The 15283-nt window shown below is 45.3% G+C and overlaps 1 protein-coding gene across 1 annotated transcript in view; it reads right to left on the bottom strand.

Moving 5' to 3' along the window:
* Positions 1–14504, bottom strand: part of ACMSD (aminocarboxymuconate semialdehyde decarboxylase) — a 69243-nt gene extending 54739 nt beyond the window's left edge. Inside the window, exon 1 of the mRNA XM_056861122.1 lies at positions 14458–14504. Within this exon, the coding sequence (XP_056717100.1) occupies positions 14458–14466 (9 nt within the window). The 5' untranslated portion in view covers positions 14467–14504. The remainder of the gene's footprint in view (positions 1–14457) is intronic.
* Positions 14505–15283: the final 779 nt, after the last annotated feature.

The following is a 15283-nucleotide window of genomic DNA, read 5'->3' as shown; positions in this document are numbered from 1 at the left end:
CATTATTATGTGATTTTAGCGCCATCAATGGAGACTATTTACTGAATGATTTGGGCTATTTTAAATGTATTTAAATAATATTTAAAGGGTTTTTATTGATTTTATTGTTCTGTATTTGTGAGCCGCCCTTAGCCTGGCCTTTGGGCTGGGGAGGGCAGGGTAAAAGTGGAATAAAATAAATAAATAAATAAACAGAACCTATGTTTTATGCCCTGACCTGGATGGCCCAGGCTAGCCTGATCTCGTCAGATCTCAGAAGCTAAGCAGGGTCAGCCCTGGTTAGTATTTGGATGGGAGACCACCAAGGAAGTCCAGGGTTGCCGTGCAGAGGAAGGCACTGGCAAACCACCTGTGTTAGTCTCTTGCCATGAAAGCCCCCAAAAGGGGTCGCCATAAGTCGGCTGCAACTTGACGGCACTTTACACACATGTTTATCCACACGAATTTGCTAGTGGCGATTAAGATAAATTAAGTTGCAGTGTATGTGTGGTTCTTCACTTCCCAGTTGGCCTGAGGCGAAGTCACAACTCAGAGACCACATTTCTTCTTTAATAGCTCTGCAGCAGCAAAAGATGACGCAAGCAGCTATAGCTTCTCACTCTCATGTTGCCATTTTGTCCACCCTTGCCTGTTATGTGGGAAAGCAAGAGTTCTGCTGGCCTTGGAAAAAAAGAAGAGAGTGCAAAACTCTGCCTTCTGAAAAATATTGTAATTGGGTAGCAACAAACTTGCTGAACCACTCAGTACCCAAACACACTAGAGTGGTGTGTTCTCAGAGAACAGGATAACATGGAAAGGCAAATACACTTCAACCAGAACTGATGCAACGTTCAGTTTCTCTGTATTGTAATACTGACCTATATAAGAATTGCTGAAAGAAAAACCTGAAGCATACCTCAGACCACACCGAATATTCCCATTTTGTTTAAAACTGTTACCAAATAAAAGGGAAAGTATCTGAAGCACTTCTTCAAAATACTCACTGCAGGGAAGATGGTCGTGACAGCATTTACAAAACATTGTATATATTGAAACAATTTCCCTAGAAGATATGTTTCTGTGTTCTGTAATTAAAACGGATGAAGCCACTTCCTGAAACAAAGGCTTTCAGTGTTTGTTGTACTGTAATAGGAAATGCGCCTGCCAAACATATGACAGCACATAATTTGTTTATTATCATCTGTATCTATATAACCTGTTAAAAGTCTCTGCAAGTCTCTGCTAATCACCCGCACTGTACGACTGAGGACCACTTAAATAACCTACTTAATAAGAGCAGCCAGAAACTGTGCAGGCCCTTGTCTTGCTCTTTGGTTGCTACAGCACTGGCAGCTGAGAGCTGTGGCGTGCACCCCACAAGAATCGATTGCGCCGCTGAAACGTTGCTCGGGATGGTAAGGCAAAAAGCGATAGATGTTTGCCGCATGGAAAAAATACTTCAAATACAAATTTGGAAGAATACCAACCTATAACTGAAAACATTGCTATGATGGTCAATTAATTAAGATGTTTTACCTCATTGCTTTTCTTGTTTTTAACTGATTAATTAACCCACTAAAAATATGGTAGTATTTCAATACATGTGATAATTATTTTAAAGACGTTAATTTTCCTTTACTAAGTAACTTAGGGAACCATTGGGGGGAATTACCATATAGCTTGAAGCAATAAACATACACAGAATTTTTACAGTAATATTTTCAGAATCCTGTTGCACAAGAAAATTCTGATTAAAATACATTTTAGTTATGCAATGGATAAGCATAACTGATTAATCAGGGAGGGTTAAAAGCATCAGGGAACTTTAGTGATCCCTGCTTTGATTGCTGCTGCTTCCAGTAGCAGCTTTTGATTTTAGCACTACAGACTATAGAATACTTTGCTGTCTCCTCTATTTGTCCTCTTTTTTTCTGAAATACCTTCTCCAGGGGGGAATATATATATATATATATATATATATATATATATATATATATATATATATATATATATATATATATATATATATATATATATATATGTTTCCTATGGCTCTGGCAAGAATTAGATGAAAAAGGGACAAAATATAAGAATGATCAGTGGCAGACAAAGCAAGAGCAATAATAAATAAATAAACATAAGCCCAAAGTGTCAAAGATCAGAAGAGTATTAATTTTTGAAACACAGCTGATTAGTGGCAAGGGTGAAGGATTGGAGGTAAAGAAGAAAAAGAATGAAGAAGGACAGAGAGGAAAAAGGAAAGAACAAGATAACCTAAAGTAGAGGCTAGAGGCAAGAACTAGTAAAAGAGAAAAAAACTGCTGAGTCCACCAATTGTGTAGAAAAAAGAAAGAAAAGGAGGGACACAAGAGAAAACCATTGGGCAATAAGAAACTGGACATTATGATAAAGGAGAAGAGGCACAGGACAGACTGGATCAAGAAAAAAAGAAAGGATGAATGTGTCATAGGCCTTTCATGTGTGGTCTGTTTCAGCTGGATCTGCGGCTCTCTAACATCAGTATTTGCAGTCAAATTCTCAAAACACTATGCACAGGGACTTTTCCCAATCCCAATCCCTTTAATGGCATAAAAACTTAAATTAAACTCAGGGAGTTTTTGCCCCGAAGAAATTTTAGGAGTACCTTGTGATCAATTATGCAACCCCAGTGAAAATGTGGGGCTTCTGAACCATGCGTGAATCCCTCCTGAAAATGCTGCTCACCTGAGGCTTATTTTTATCATCTTGAGCCTATTAATTATAGGAAGGCCTTTATCCTTGCCAGATGCCAGGCCCCACCATTGGCTGTTTTAGAAGGGAAATATAAGAAGATTCCTAGATCAGAGAGGTTTTGTCCATGTGGGACAGGGGACATTGAAACCATCGAACATGCCCTGATACGTTGCCCATGCTACCACAAAGTTAGATCAAAGCTTATTTCCCCCCTACTTGGTAAATTCCCTGAAGAGTCAGTTGAGCTTTTGGCAAAGAAACTCCTATTAGGAGAAGACCCTCAGCTTACGCTCCAAACTGCCAAGTTCTGCACCGTTGCTATTAAAACACAGAGAACTTTATTAGAGAATGATCATTAGAATATTTTACAATTTTATCAATTTTAAGGTGGTAATTTTAATCAGGGGTTGTTTTTATTGATCTTACACCTTTATTTGTACGGGCAGTCTGTGATTATGCGGTGCAAAACTATAGAGTCTGGAATTTTTGATGTGTTGGCATGTGATTCGTCAGTGGACCGTATTAATAAATTTGATTTGATTTGATCCACTTGCACAGTCATTTGTGACATTTATTGTTCCATTGGTAGACTTGCACTCGCAAACAAAAAAGGGCTTTCATGCCTATAAGAGGAAGCATATAAGGGGAGGGTGGCAAATCAGCCAGCTCTGTTCCTTCTTGCCAAGAACTGAAACTGACCCAAACTTGCTGTGAAACTGACTAAATAAGGAGCCTCAAGGTATTCCAGCATTATTCTCTTGCTTGTGCATTGGCAAATGTCTTTGAGGGGAGGGGCTGGATAAGGGGGACAGACATGTGGGAGGGAGAGGACAACCAAGGATGAGCTTGGGCAGAAAAACCCGAAATGACAAGTATGCACAGGACCGACTTTTGATTTGGGTTTGAGGCAGACTTTAAACTTGGGGTAAAATAGCATCCTGAAAACGTGGGGAAAATGTGAGGGGAGAGCAAGGCAACTTCTGAAGGTCAGAAAATACATGCACAATTAAAATGAAGCCCTGAAGTAATTGGGTGTGTGTGTGACTATGACAGGAACAACCCGTGCATAAAAGGCCACAGTAAAACAAGCAGAATCTGAAAGATAATTATAAACAAGATCAAGAACCAGTCCAGCTAAGTGGGTAGGTAAATAAGGGAAAAAGAAACAAGTTAAATGAGTCAAGATAAGTCAAAATGTTTTGAATATTGTGATCAGATAAAGAAAATATGATTATGGTCACCTGAAAAGGAAATATGATTATGGTCACCTGAAAAGAGAAACAAAGATAAAAAGAAGATACAAAGATAGATAGAAAGAACTTTATTTCAGTACAGAAGGCAGATGGAGATCTAGGAAGAACTAAGCAGCAACACAACATCAAGTAGAAAGGGAGATAACTGTCATATTTAAAGGAAGAAAAAGCAGGATGAAGAAATGAGAGAAAAAGGTGCTGCCACTTTTTAAAAAAGATGAATTGAATGAGAAGAAGGAATTGATCCAAAGGAAAGAGCAGCAGGACAAATGTCACCATCATGGTTTGAGCATGAGAATGTTTCAATAAATATAACATATATGTTAATCAGATGCTGCTGAGAACATCGGTATGCCAACTATTTTAATGTGTAGTATAACTAGTTTACTGTAACTGTGCAAATTTATAATTTGTGTAAACCTGTGGTTAGAGTGTAAGACTAAGGGTTTCTGGTGGAAAATTGTGAAGAATTGTGCTGGTCTATGACTGTTTTTAATAAAGAGTGATTTATGTATGTTAATCAAATTTTTAGTAAGAAAAATGAGAAAGAAAGACATTAAAGTAAAATAGGAAGTTCACGAGAAGAAAAATGTCACTACAAGAAGAGTGATGCAAGAAATATGTGAAATCAGTGGGAGATCTGCAAGGACTCATTGGTAAGGGGAAATCCCATTGTCCCGTGTGCTCCTAGTCTGTGTGGCCCACCTGTGATATGAGGCAGCTGAGATTGTAAATCATGTGCGTCATGCTTTCTGTTTCAAGCTTCACTCCCCAGCACTCAGGAAAGCTGGATGTGCTTTCTGCCCTAAGCTCCCCCAGTCAGTGGTGGTGGGAAAATGGAGACTTGAAGCAGAAAGTACACCTAGCACACATTTTGGTCCAGACCTTCCACTCTTCGCTGTCGGACTGTTGATTGAAGGGGGGAAGTGTGTCTGACACACTTTCCATTCAAAGCCCAGACCAGCCCCTCCCCATCACTTGGCTGATAGTAGCAGTGGAGACTTGGAGAAGACACAGTTTCAGCTCCAACCTCCGCTGCCACTAGCTGGCTGATAGCAGGTTTGGGACTTGCATGCTGGAATGTATGCTGGATGCAGTTTCTTCTCCAAGACACCACTAGCTGGGTTTTATTTCAATTTTGGAGATTTTAACTCCGCTGCCTCTCTTTACTATTTGGATTTTTCTACAAACGTGACGGTTCCCCTTGAGTTTGTAGAAAAATGTCCCCAATCTTGTATTTAGCCCCATTGTGCAGATATTTTCATCCACACACTGAGGTCTAGATTTAAAATTAGATATAAAATGCTAATTCGCTATGTGAGAAGCTGTTTGGGTACAGCATAAGTATGCCTAAAAAAGAGAAATATCGCAGGATAAGTAAGGTTAGGGACACTTTAAATAATATGGTACAATATTTTCTTCATTTGAAATATCACAGATTTTAAATTCCTAGGAAGGTAGCCATTGAAAAAATATTACTAGCTCAGGAGGCCTCAGAGGAACATTTTTCTTTTCGGTTTAATTTATTCCTTTTCCTTTTGAAACAAAAAGTGCAACCCTAAATGGAGCTAAACTGTTCTAAATACACTGACATAAATGAACTAAGAAGAATGTCATTCTGCTAAAGACTGCACTGAAAACATTGCAACACAGACATTCGATAAAGAAAACAATCCCTAAACCCTTACAATTATATTCAGTCACAAGGAATATATAGCATTGTACTGGTTAAATCCTTTCTCTTTAAATCAAAGAAACATTTTTATAGGAATTTAAAATGATCAGCTGAACCTCAATGTTTTTCTAATTCTACTTCCCTATTTAATAAATTTATATTTGAAAGCTAAACTGAATATATCTCAAGGATTAGTACCCAGGATCAAGCTATTGTTCTATTTAGGTCTTACTGGATAGAAGTCCCAAATGGCTACTATAAAAGCATCAGTGAATTTTGGCCCTTAATGAAAATTACTGACCTTCGCTAAAGCATACATCCTGATTCTGTCAGGAGAACAACATGGATTTGAATTCGTTTATTTTTAAACCTGCCGCTAATAATTGCTAACAATCATCATAGCAAGAAATATCACTGATCTTTAGTTGGTGTATCTCAACATAAGTCAAATTAGTGAGATCGATTTGCAGTGATTGACTCCAACAAAGAAATTGCTCAAACGCTAAGCTTTCTGTTTCTTTAAGCTTCTTGCTTGCCTGTAACAATCAAAATATTGGCACATCACTTAGATAACAAGTAGTAGGATCAGGAAATAAATATCCTCCTACTCTCCCTATTGACAAAGAATTGTCTGTATTTTCTGGTTCTTGTCCTTGATAAACCAGTGTCCCTATTTTTACATTTTGGGGATGCCTTTTTAAAGTGTTGTTAATGTGAGTGGCTCAAGATGACATTCTTCAGATTTCCAGTCATGGCCCAGGATCTTTCGAAGTTCAATTTCTCATGGGATGGACTGTCCTACATCCCTGGGGAATACAGGTGCAATGAATGTGGCCGCTGGCTGGGAGGTGCCTCACCAATAGGGTTGCCAGGTCCCTCTTTGCCACCGGCAGGAGATTTTTGGGGCGGAGTCTGGGGAGGGCTGGGTTTGGGGAGGGGCTTCAATGCCATAGAGTCCAACTGCCAAAGCAGCCATTTTCTCCAGGCGAACTGATCTCTATTGGCTGGAGATCAGTTGTAATAGCAGGAGATCTCCAGCTAGTGCCTGGAGGTTGGCAACCCTATTTGCCAGACCTACCTTTCACTGGGCATAGTGAATGGGAACTACAATGTGGAACACTGGCTTTTGGGTCCCATCGGTCAGGCAGCTGCATTCTAACAAATTTATCAGGATTGGTTCTGACAGCCTAAAGGAGGTGGCTGCTAGCCTCTGTCCCCCACAATGGTTAACTACATCAGAGGTTTGTTTGAACTATGCTACAGCTCTATCAGTAAAGTTGTGGCCTTGTTAAACCCAAGTCATGCGTTGTGTGTACCTTCTTGGGTTCAAGGGCAATGAAGATGTCCTACTTTCACTGCTCAACTAGTAGAGTATGGAAATGGTTTGTGAAGAACTAAGTTACATATTCCGTCTCACTAGGGTTGCCAAACTCCAGGTGGTGGCTGGAGATCTCTTGCTATTACAACTGGTATCAGTTCCCCTGGAGAAAATGGCTGCTTTGGCAATTGGATTCTATGGCATTGAAGTCCCCAAATCCCGCCCTCCTCAGGGCCCACCCCCCAAAATCTCCAGGTATTTCCCAACCCAGAGCTGGCAACCCCAGGTCTCATACAGAGTATCATTCTATCAGCATTCTAGGAATTACTGCTACAGCCGTTGCAGTGTATATCGATGTTGAGATAGTTAACCTTCGGGAAATCCTGCTAGCCTTTAAAACTATAGAAATGGCCTAAGACTGCTACCTCAGTTCATCTGTAAGCTATTTAAAATTGAACTACAGGCAAGTTCAAAGGCATTCTTTGCCTTGCCCACTTTCCTCAGCAGCTGCTACAGACCAAGCCATCACTTACTTCTTCAAATAAAAGGGAAAAGGTGAAAAAAGCCAGGAACAGGTGCCCTTATTCATGATACTATGCAAATCTTTTATATTTTTCTTGGTGCAATGCAGCCATTAGTTTGCATTATCCCCCTGTGGAATACTTGGCTGTTTCATCTGTAAAACCCAACCTCCTCTCCATGGCTCCATCCTGGGCAATATTGCCACAGTCCCAGACAAGGGTGCCTTTCCCTTTGTGAGCTGCAGAAAAAGGAGAATTTCACCAGACATCGCTTTCCCTTTGGGAAATTTCCCTTCCTATGCAACTCTTGCATACCCTTTCTTGACATTAGTCCCTTTAGACTACAGTGGTACATACGTCTGTACAAACATCAGGCCAGGCTGTTAAGAACTAGTAGTAAGAACAGGCGTACCTGGTAGGCCTCCTTCTGCTCTGCAATTGCCAAGAAAAGGAACCTTTTTTTCCCCTTGCAGAAGAGAAGCTATGGAGCTGCTAGGACTGCCCAAGAAACTGTAATAACCCTTTCCCACCTGGGCCTTGGAGAAATGCATTCCCTCTGTATTACAAGAGGGCTGGGAGTGGAAGTGGTGACCATGGAGGGGTTAAAGGGGGCAGGGCCAGAATGTGGGGGGGGGGGTTCTTAGCCAGTGTGTCCTCATTTCATCCCTACAGGCGGAGGTAGCAGGAGCCGGATCCGTCCCTGACCATGCAGAACAGGAGCAACTCTGGCTTGTGGCTGGACAGCTACGCCTGGCTGGTGCAACAGACCATCCTGCGCCACCAGGTGGGCGAGTGCACCACTAGTTGGATGCCTGCCTACTTGCCCACACTGGGGGGGTCATCTGGGGCAGCTGCCTGCTTGGGGCTTGGTCGGCTAGTTTTTAAGTTGATCATTTTGTATGGCCCACGAATGATGTTATACATATCCAAATGGCCCTTGGTGGAAAAAAGGTTCCCCACCCCGGTCTACTCCAATCCTTTCTTCTAAGTGCCATGAACAGGCAAAGACTAGGCATACAAAAATTTCCAAGGGTTGAGTTGCTCTGGCAGTTTATCTGCCTCAATTTGTTCTTGGGAAGACAGCAAGGTAACAGCAGTCACAATGCTTGTTGGTTTTGGCCAATAGCTCAAACCACAGGGCTTTGGGCAAGCCTCCCTAGTAATCCATAACTGATCAGTTTAACCCTTTGCTTGGCTTGAAATCACAGCAAGTGCTCTTCTGCAGCTCTTGCTATGCTTTCCAGTTAAGAAAAGGGTTAAAGTGGCAGAACCTCCTAGAGTCCTTGAGAGTATTTATCCTGAAAGCATCAGTGAGTTTTTTGGGGTTTGCTATGCTTCCAGGGAATAATGAAGTAAACACTGCTAAATTTAGAGAGATTTGTTTCACTTTTTTTCTGGTTTGCATATGTTTTCTCTTCCTTTCCTTCTAATTTGGTATTTCTTTAAATGTTCTTCAGACTTGTGTGGGAGCAGAGGGAGTGTTTGTTTGGGGCTTATGGTGATTTTTAGTGGCCTTTTAGCTTCAGGATTCTCAATCCCTTGTAGCTTCCTTGGTACTGGGATCACTTCCCCCTGAGCTTTTCGGTCCCCCTTCCTTCCCCCACAGTTCAGCTGGGAAGATTGATCCTCACCTAAGTTACTTAGAGAGCAATCCTAAGAAGATCTACTCAAGTATATTCTGTGGGGTTGTGAACATCCCATGGCTAACGATTTCTCTCTGCAAGTAGAATGTTTGTGGACATTCAGAGACAACTGCAGATCAAAAGTGGGAGGAAGATTGGCCCCGCCCCATCTGTGCACTTAACCTACACCGTTTCTTTTGAACATGTAATAGTGTTGCACACACATAGATTACAATCATGTGGTTGGTATACCAGAACGTTTATAGTGTACTATAGTTCAGTTTTAATTGTGGAACACGTAGTTAAATTGTGGAACTCCCTGCCCCTAAATGTGGTGATGGCTGCCCACTTGGAAGGCTTTAAGAGGGGAGTGGACATGTTCATGGAGGAAAGGGGTATTCATAGCTATTAGTTGGAATGGATACTAGTCATGATGCATAACTGTTCTCTCCAGGATCAGAGGAGCATGCCTAATATAGTAGGTGCTGTGGAACACAGGCAGGATGGGGCTGCTGCAGTCGTCTTGTTTGGGGGCTTCCTAGAGGCACCTGGTTGGCCCCTGTGTGAACAGACTGCTGGACTTGAGGGGCCTTGGTCTGATCCAGCAGGGCTTTTCTTATGTTTTTACTGCTCATGCATTTCCCATCTGTAAACAGTCACATAGACCGCAATGTAAATAGCTTGACCCAATGCACACCGCCTGCTGCTATGATCCCTTCTTTTACACGGTGAAACTCTGCATAGCTCTACCGCCTCTACAAATTCTTCTACAGCCCAATTTCATGCACGTTTATGGATTGATAATCTCAACTATGCCTGGCATGGAAAATGAAAAATACTGCAGACTCCTGGTAGATATCAGGATTACTAAGGACTACTAGCAATAATAAATGCAAGAGGATGGGGATCACTGGTCTCAAAGATTTGCCTTCTTACTAGGGTGGCCAACTCCAGGTTGGGAAATTCCTGGTTATTTGAGAGTAGAGGCCAGGGAGACACATCAGCATAATACAATGCCCTACAGTCCATCTTCTAAAGCAACCATTTCCTTCAGGGGAACTGAGCTCTATAGCTGGGAGAGCAATTATCATTCCAGGGAAAATCTCCAGGCCCCACCCAGAGATTGGCAACCCTCCCTCCCATTTAGACTGCCAGAGAACAGCCTAAGTTTGCAGCAGCAAGTACAACTGCAACCTGCACATGCCCAGATATGTTCTCTCTTTATGATACCCATGGCCATTTATGCTTGGTAATTAGCAGAGCGTTCCAGGCTGAACTGCCGACTGCGAAGCCGGCACAGGTGAAGAATCCCCTCAAGAAACAATGCAAAATCACAGCTGCATGTTAGCTATGCAAACAGCCATTGCTAATGGCTAAGCTAACAAGGAGCAGGTGAGTGTGTGTAATTTCTCTTTTTGCATCGGGACCGTGAATAAGCCATTTTTGCACCGTCAATTTTGATGCTTGCTCAAAGCTCGTTTTTAAAAAGCGACTTTAAAAATGCCTTTTCACGGTCCTAAGACAAAAGTTCCACTCCCCACACCCGCCTGCTCCTTTGTTCCTGTTTGCATGAGTGTGTGTAAAGTGCCTTCAAGTCGCAGCCAACCTATGGCGACCCCTTTTGGGGTTTTCATGGCAAGAGATGAACAGAGGTGGTTTGCCAGTGCCTTCCTCTGCACAGCAACCCTGGTCTTCCTTGGTGGTCTCCCACCCAAATACTAACCAGGGCTGACCCTGCTTAGCTTCTGAGATCTGATGAGATCAGGCTAGCCTGGGCCATCCAGGTCAGGGCTCCTGTTTGCATAGCCATTAGCATACGCATAGCTAATGCGCCTCTGTTGTTTTGCATTGTTCCTTGAGGGGGATTCTTCCCGGCAAACACCAAAGGTCAGGCTAAATGGGCTCCTTGGTAATGCGAAGGTCCTCCGTGACTGACATTAATGCCTTTTTTACTAAGCGATAGGGACCCCAAGGCTACATTGTCAGTAGCAAGATTTGTTTCAGTCCTTATATTCCTCCAACACTAGATATATGCTGCTCAAGATCAATGGATCAAGGAGCTTCTAAGGGACAAAAGGATAAAAAGGAAAGGTAATGGGAAGCAAGTCTGCGCCGGCTTCGCAGTTAATTCCGGAATAACGGTTCAGCGTGCAAAATAAAAAAAAATGCGGGGCAATTGCGCCGGGAACGCGCCGCTAATCGCCACGCAAACAGTCATTTTAAAGGTCGCATTTAAAAAAAGAGCTTGGAGCGAGCTTCAAAATTGACCCTGCATAAATGGCCCCAAAGGGCGAAAGCGCCCGGCCGCTTTATCCTCCTTTCAGCCAGGATTCAGCCAGGATCGAGCCCGTGCGTTTCGCCTAATGCGCGTTCGAGCCTGGCTGGAACAATAAGCCGCCCTGCAGAGTTTTGAGAACACAGATGGGGAAAATGGGCATCTAGAGAGTGACAAATCCAAGGCAAAACCTTCCACGAATAAATGGCAGGGATCAAAGGAGAGTGAAGCGACCGCGCGTGTTCGCCCAAAGACCCCTTTCCCCACGCGGTCCTTTCCCCGCGCCCGCCACCGAAGCCCTCGGGGAGGGGGCGTCTCCGGCCCCAGCCCCGAGCACACCTACACCTGTCCAGCCGCAGCGCCCCCGCCGCGCAGGGAGGGCGCCTCGAACCCTTCCCAAGCCTGCCGCCACTCGCCCGGGACGCGCCACCGCGCCGACCGGTTCTCCCGCAGCTGCGAGCCGGGGTCCGTCCCGAGCCGGAGGGGGCAGGACTCGAACCCCGGGCCGGCCGGCCGGCCCCTGCGAGGCTGGGGAGGGGGCGGGCGCGCGGTGGGAGGAGCGAGCGAGAGAGCGCGCGGTGGGTCCCACCTGCAGCGGAGGCGCGGCTGAGAGGCGCCGGCGAGGGAGGGAGGCGGGCAGGGGGACGCAGGGCTCGCCTTTCCCCTTGCGCCACCATGGAGGATGACCTGGCCGCCGCCGCGGGGGATGACCTGGCCGCCGCCGCGGGGGATGACCTGGCCGCCGCCCCGGAGCCCACCGTCGTCCAGCCCGGGGAGCCCCCGCTGCACCTCGGGGAGAGCGCGCAGTTCAGCGAGGAGCTGGAGGACCGAGGTGAGCCCCGCGCCGCCCCCCCCCTCGGGGGAGCAGGGACCCTTCTCTCCCCACCCCACCCCACCCCCCGGCCGGACACGCGCCCCGGCTCCCTCTGGGGGCCGCGCTCTCGGGGGACCCGCTGCGCCCAGGGTGGCCGGCCTCCAGGGGCCAGCGGGAGGGTCTCCCGCGGGGGCGACGGCTCTCCAGCCGAGAGGGGTCCGTTCCCCTGGAGGGAACGGCCGCCTTGGCCATTGGACTCTACGGCGCTGGTGTCCCTCCCCTCCCCAAGCCCCGCCCTCCTCGGGCTCCGCCCCCCCCCAAACCTCCTTGCCAAGTGCGCAGAGCGACCTGGCAGCCCCAAACGTCTCCAGGTATTTCCCAGCTGGCAACCCTGAGCTAGTACCTGCAGATAATTCAGGGTGGGTCGCCGGGTTAGGCTGTCTGCAGTAGTGGAAAAGGGCCAGAGGCCGGTAGCACCTGAAAGACTCACAAGAATATTTTTAGTAGAAAAGGGCAAGAGGCCAGTAGCACCTGAAAGACTCACAAGAATATTTTCTGGCAGGGTATGAGCTTTCGGGAGCCACAGCTCACTTCTTCAGATACAGCTAGAATGTGAATCCATCTGTTTTAAGTAGAGGAGAGTGAATTCAGACAAGCATTAGTATAATTCCCAATGGGTCGCCTTGTTAGTCTGTCTGCAATAGTAGAAAAGGGCAAGAGTCCGGTAGCACCTTCAAGACTAACAAGAATATTTTTAGTAGAAAAGGGCAAGAGGCCAGTAGCACCTTCAAGACTCACAACAATATTTTCTGGCAGGGTATGAGCTTCCCAGAAAATATTTTTGTTAGTCTTTAAGGTGCTACTGGACTCTTGCCCTTTTCTACTAGTACCTGGAGGTTGGCAACCCTAGGATAGAGCCGGTAGATGCGGGCCTGCCCTCCCTGACCATTAGGGTTGCCAACCTTCAGGGACCAGCTGGAGATCTCCCGCTATTACAACGGCTCTCCGGCCTATAGAGATCAGTTCCCCTGGAGAAAATGACCGTCTTGGCCATTGGACTCTATGGCACTGAAGCCCCTCCCCAAACCCTGCCCTCCTCAGGCTCCGCCCCCAAAACCTTCCGCTGGGGGCAAGCAGGGACCTGGCAAACCCTAGCTGTCCCTCAGTGGGGCAGCCAAGCCCCTTCTGGCGCACTTGAGAGCAGTGGCGGATGGGGTTGCCAACCTCCAGGGACTAGCTGGAGATCTCCTGCTAGTACAACTGATCTCTGGCCGGTGGAGATCGGTTCGCCTGGAGAAAAGGGCTGCTTGGCAATTGGACTCTATGGTGGTGATGTCCCTCCCCAAACCCCGCCCTCCTCAGGCTCTGCCCCAAAAACCTCCCACTGGTGGCAAAGAGGGACCTGGCAACCCTGGTGGCAGACATTAGACAATAGTTTAAAAATGTGAATGACCTTTTAGTAGCTTGAAAATATAATAAAAGTTCCAATGCTACTACTGTATGCAACTAATAAATTTTTAATTGCACCTTTTTTCCACTAATGTATTTTTTTGAAAATTTTATTCATTTGTTATAAAAATTAAATGGTAGCCTTATAGTTGTGGGTGGGGCCCCCTTTGTCTCCTGGCAACCAATATTTTTAGACCCAGGCCGCCACTGCTTGAGAAGGCTTCCTGCCAGCCACACCCCCCATCTGTTCCCCCCCACTCTACCCCCCCCCCCAGCCTTCCTCACTGTCGCACTTTACAGCTAACCAGGGTCTTGCCCCCACCCCACTTCTTTCCCTCCTGGTCACCTCAGTGGCCACTCATCTTTCCCACATTGCTTTCTATGTGCCCTTTCAGTCCTGCAGCATCCTTGACTGAATGCTCTCATCACCGGTCAGGCCGCCTTGCTGATCCATCTCCTCGCTTGCTTCATTCATGCTGGCCCTCAACCTTCTGCTGTCTCTCCCCCCCCCCCCGCAAGCCTTCCCACTACTCCTAGCTGCCCCTTTCCCCATCTCTTCTGTCAATCATCTATTGTCTTGTCCCCGCCACCCCAACACATTCTTCCCTTCCTCTGCTATCCTTATAGTCGCTCTTGATTTTTTTTTAATCCCTTTTTTTTAAAAAAATCCCTATATGTATATAGCTGAATTAAACACACCCACCCACCAGGAAAGCAATTGCCTTCAAAAACAAACAACCCACCCTTTTCTGAATGTCCTGCCACCCCTATTCAAAACCCAATTTAAACAGCATTCACGAAAATGCGGACAGGCTTGCCCCATTCATTGCCAAGAAAGGACATTGTTTACCCACTCCCCACCCCTTCTTAGAGGGAAGTGACATTCAGTCCATTGTCTCTCTATAAGGGCACCTGCCCCTGCACGTGCCTATTCACTAGCTTTCTCCATTTTATTCAGTGTCTCTCAGGGAGTACATATTAAAAATCCACTTCATTCTACTTTTCTCCACATCCAAAGATAGCCCCCCCCCAATCTTTCCAACCACCTCCTTGTTCTCTCTTCGTAGCTGTTTCACACAGCTCCATTTCTGTTTTCCAGTTGTAAAAAGGGATGCTGATTTTACTAGAAGGTACCCTGGCTACAATTTGGAAATAATGGTACAGTTTGTGTCTCTCTTTACTAGGAGCAGCTTCTTTAAGCGTGACGCTAAAGGCATCTTGCAACTACTTACATATTCTGGATGTAAGTGGGAAAGATCTGCAGATTTGACTGAGGTCCAAATTCAAGAATTCTGAGTCTGGAATTTAAAAAAAAACTCCATTTAGGTGGGATGGTTGCCCACTAAATGCATCCCTTATGTGTAATATGGCAAGGAATATGTGGTTGTTATTTTTATAAGAGGTGCAGGATGATACTGAAAAGGAAGATAGCCCCAGTAAAGTGGGTAATAAAAAGATGGGCCAAACAACCCCATCACTTGCTTTCCATTAATTGCTGAAACCAGTGGCTTTGGTTATTATAGTATCCAAGAAAAGTTTAGTATTGGTTTTATTATTTGTTTTTGCTTTATACTTTATGAACTGTTCAGGTGCTGTTAAATGGATCATAAAGTTATGAAGATTTTTTGTTTTAGTCATCTTAGA

This window comes from Euleptes europaea, chromosome 15 (assembly GCF_029931775.1).
Source record: "Euleptes europaea isolate rEulEur1 chromosome 15, rEulEur1.hap1, whole genome shotgun sequence".
NCBI classification, from domain to species: domain Eukaryota; kingdom Metazoa; phylum Chordata; class Lepidosauria; order Squamata; family Sphaerodactylidae; genus Euleptes; species Euleptes europaea.
The sequence above is the reverse complement of the archived record's forward strand: the minus strand, read 5'-3'. Positions and strand labels throughout refer to the sequence as shown.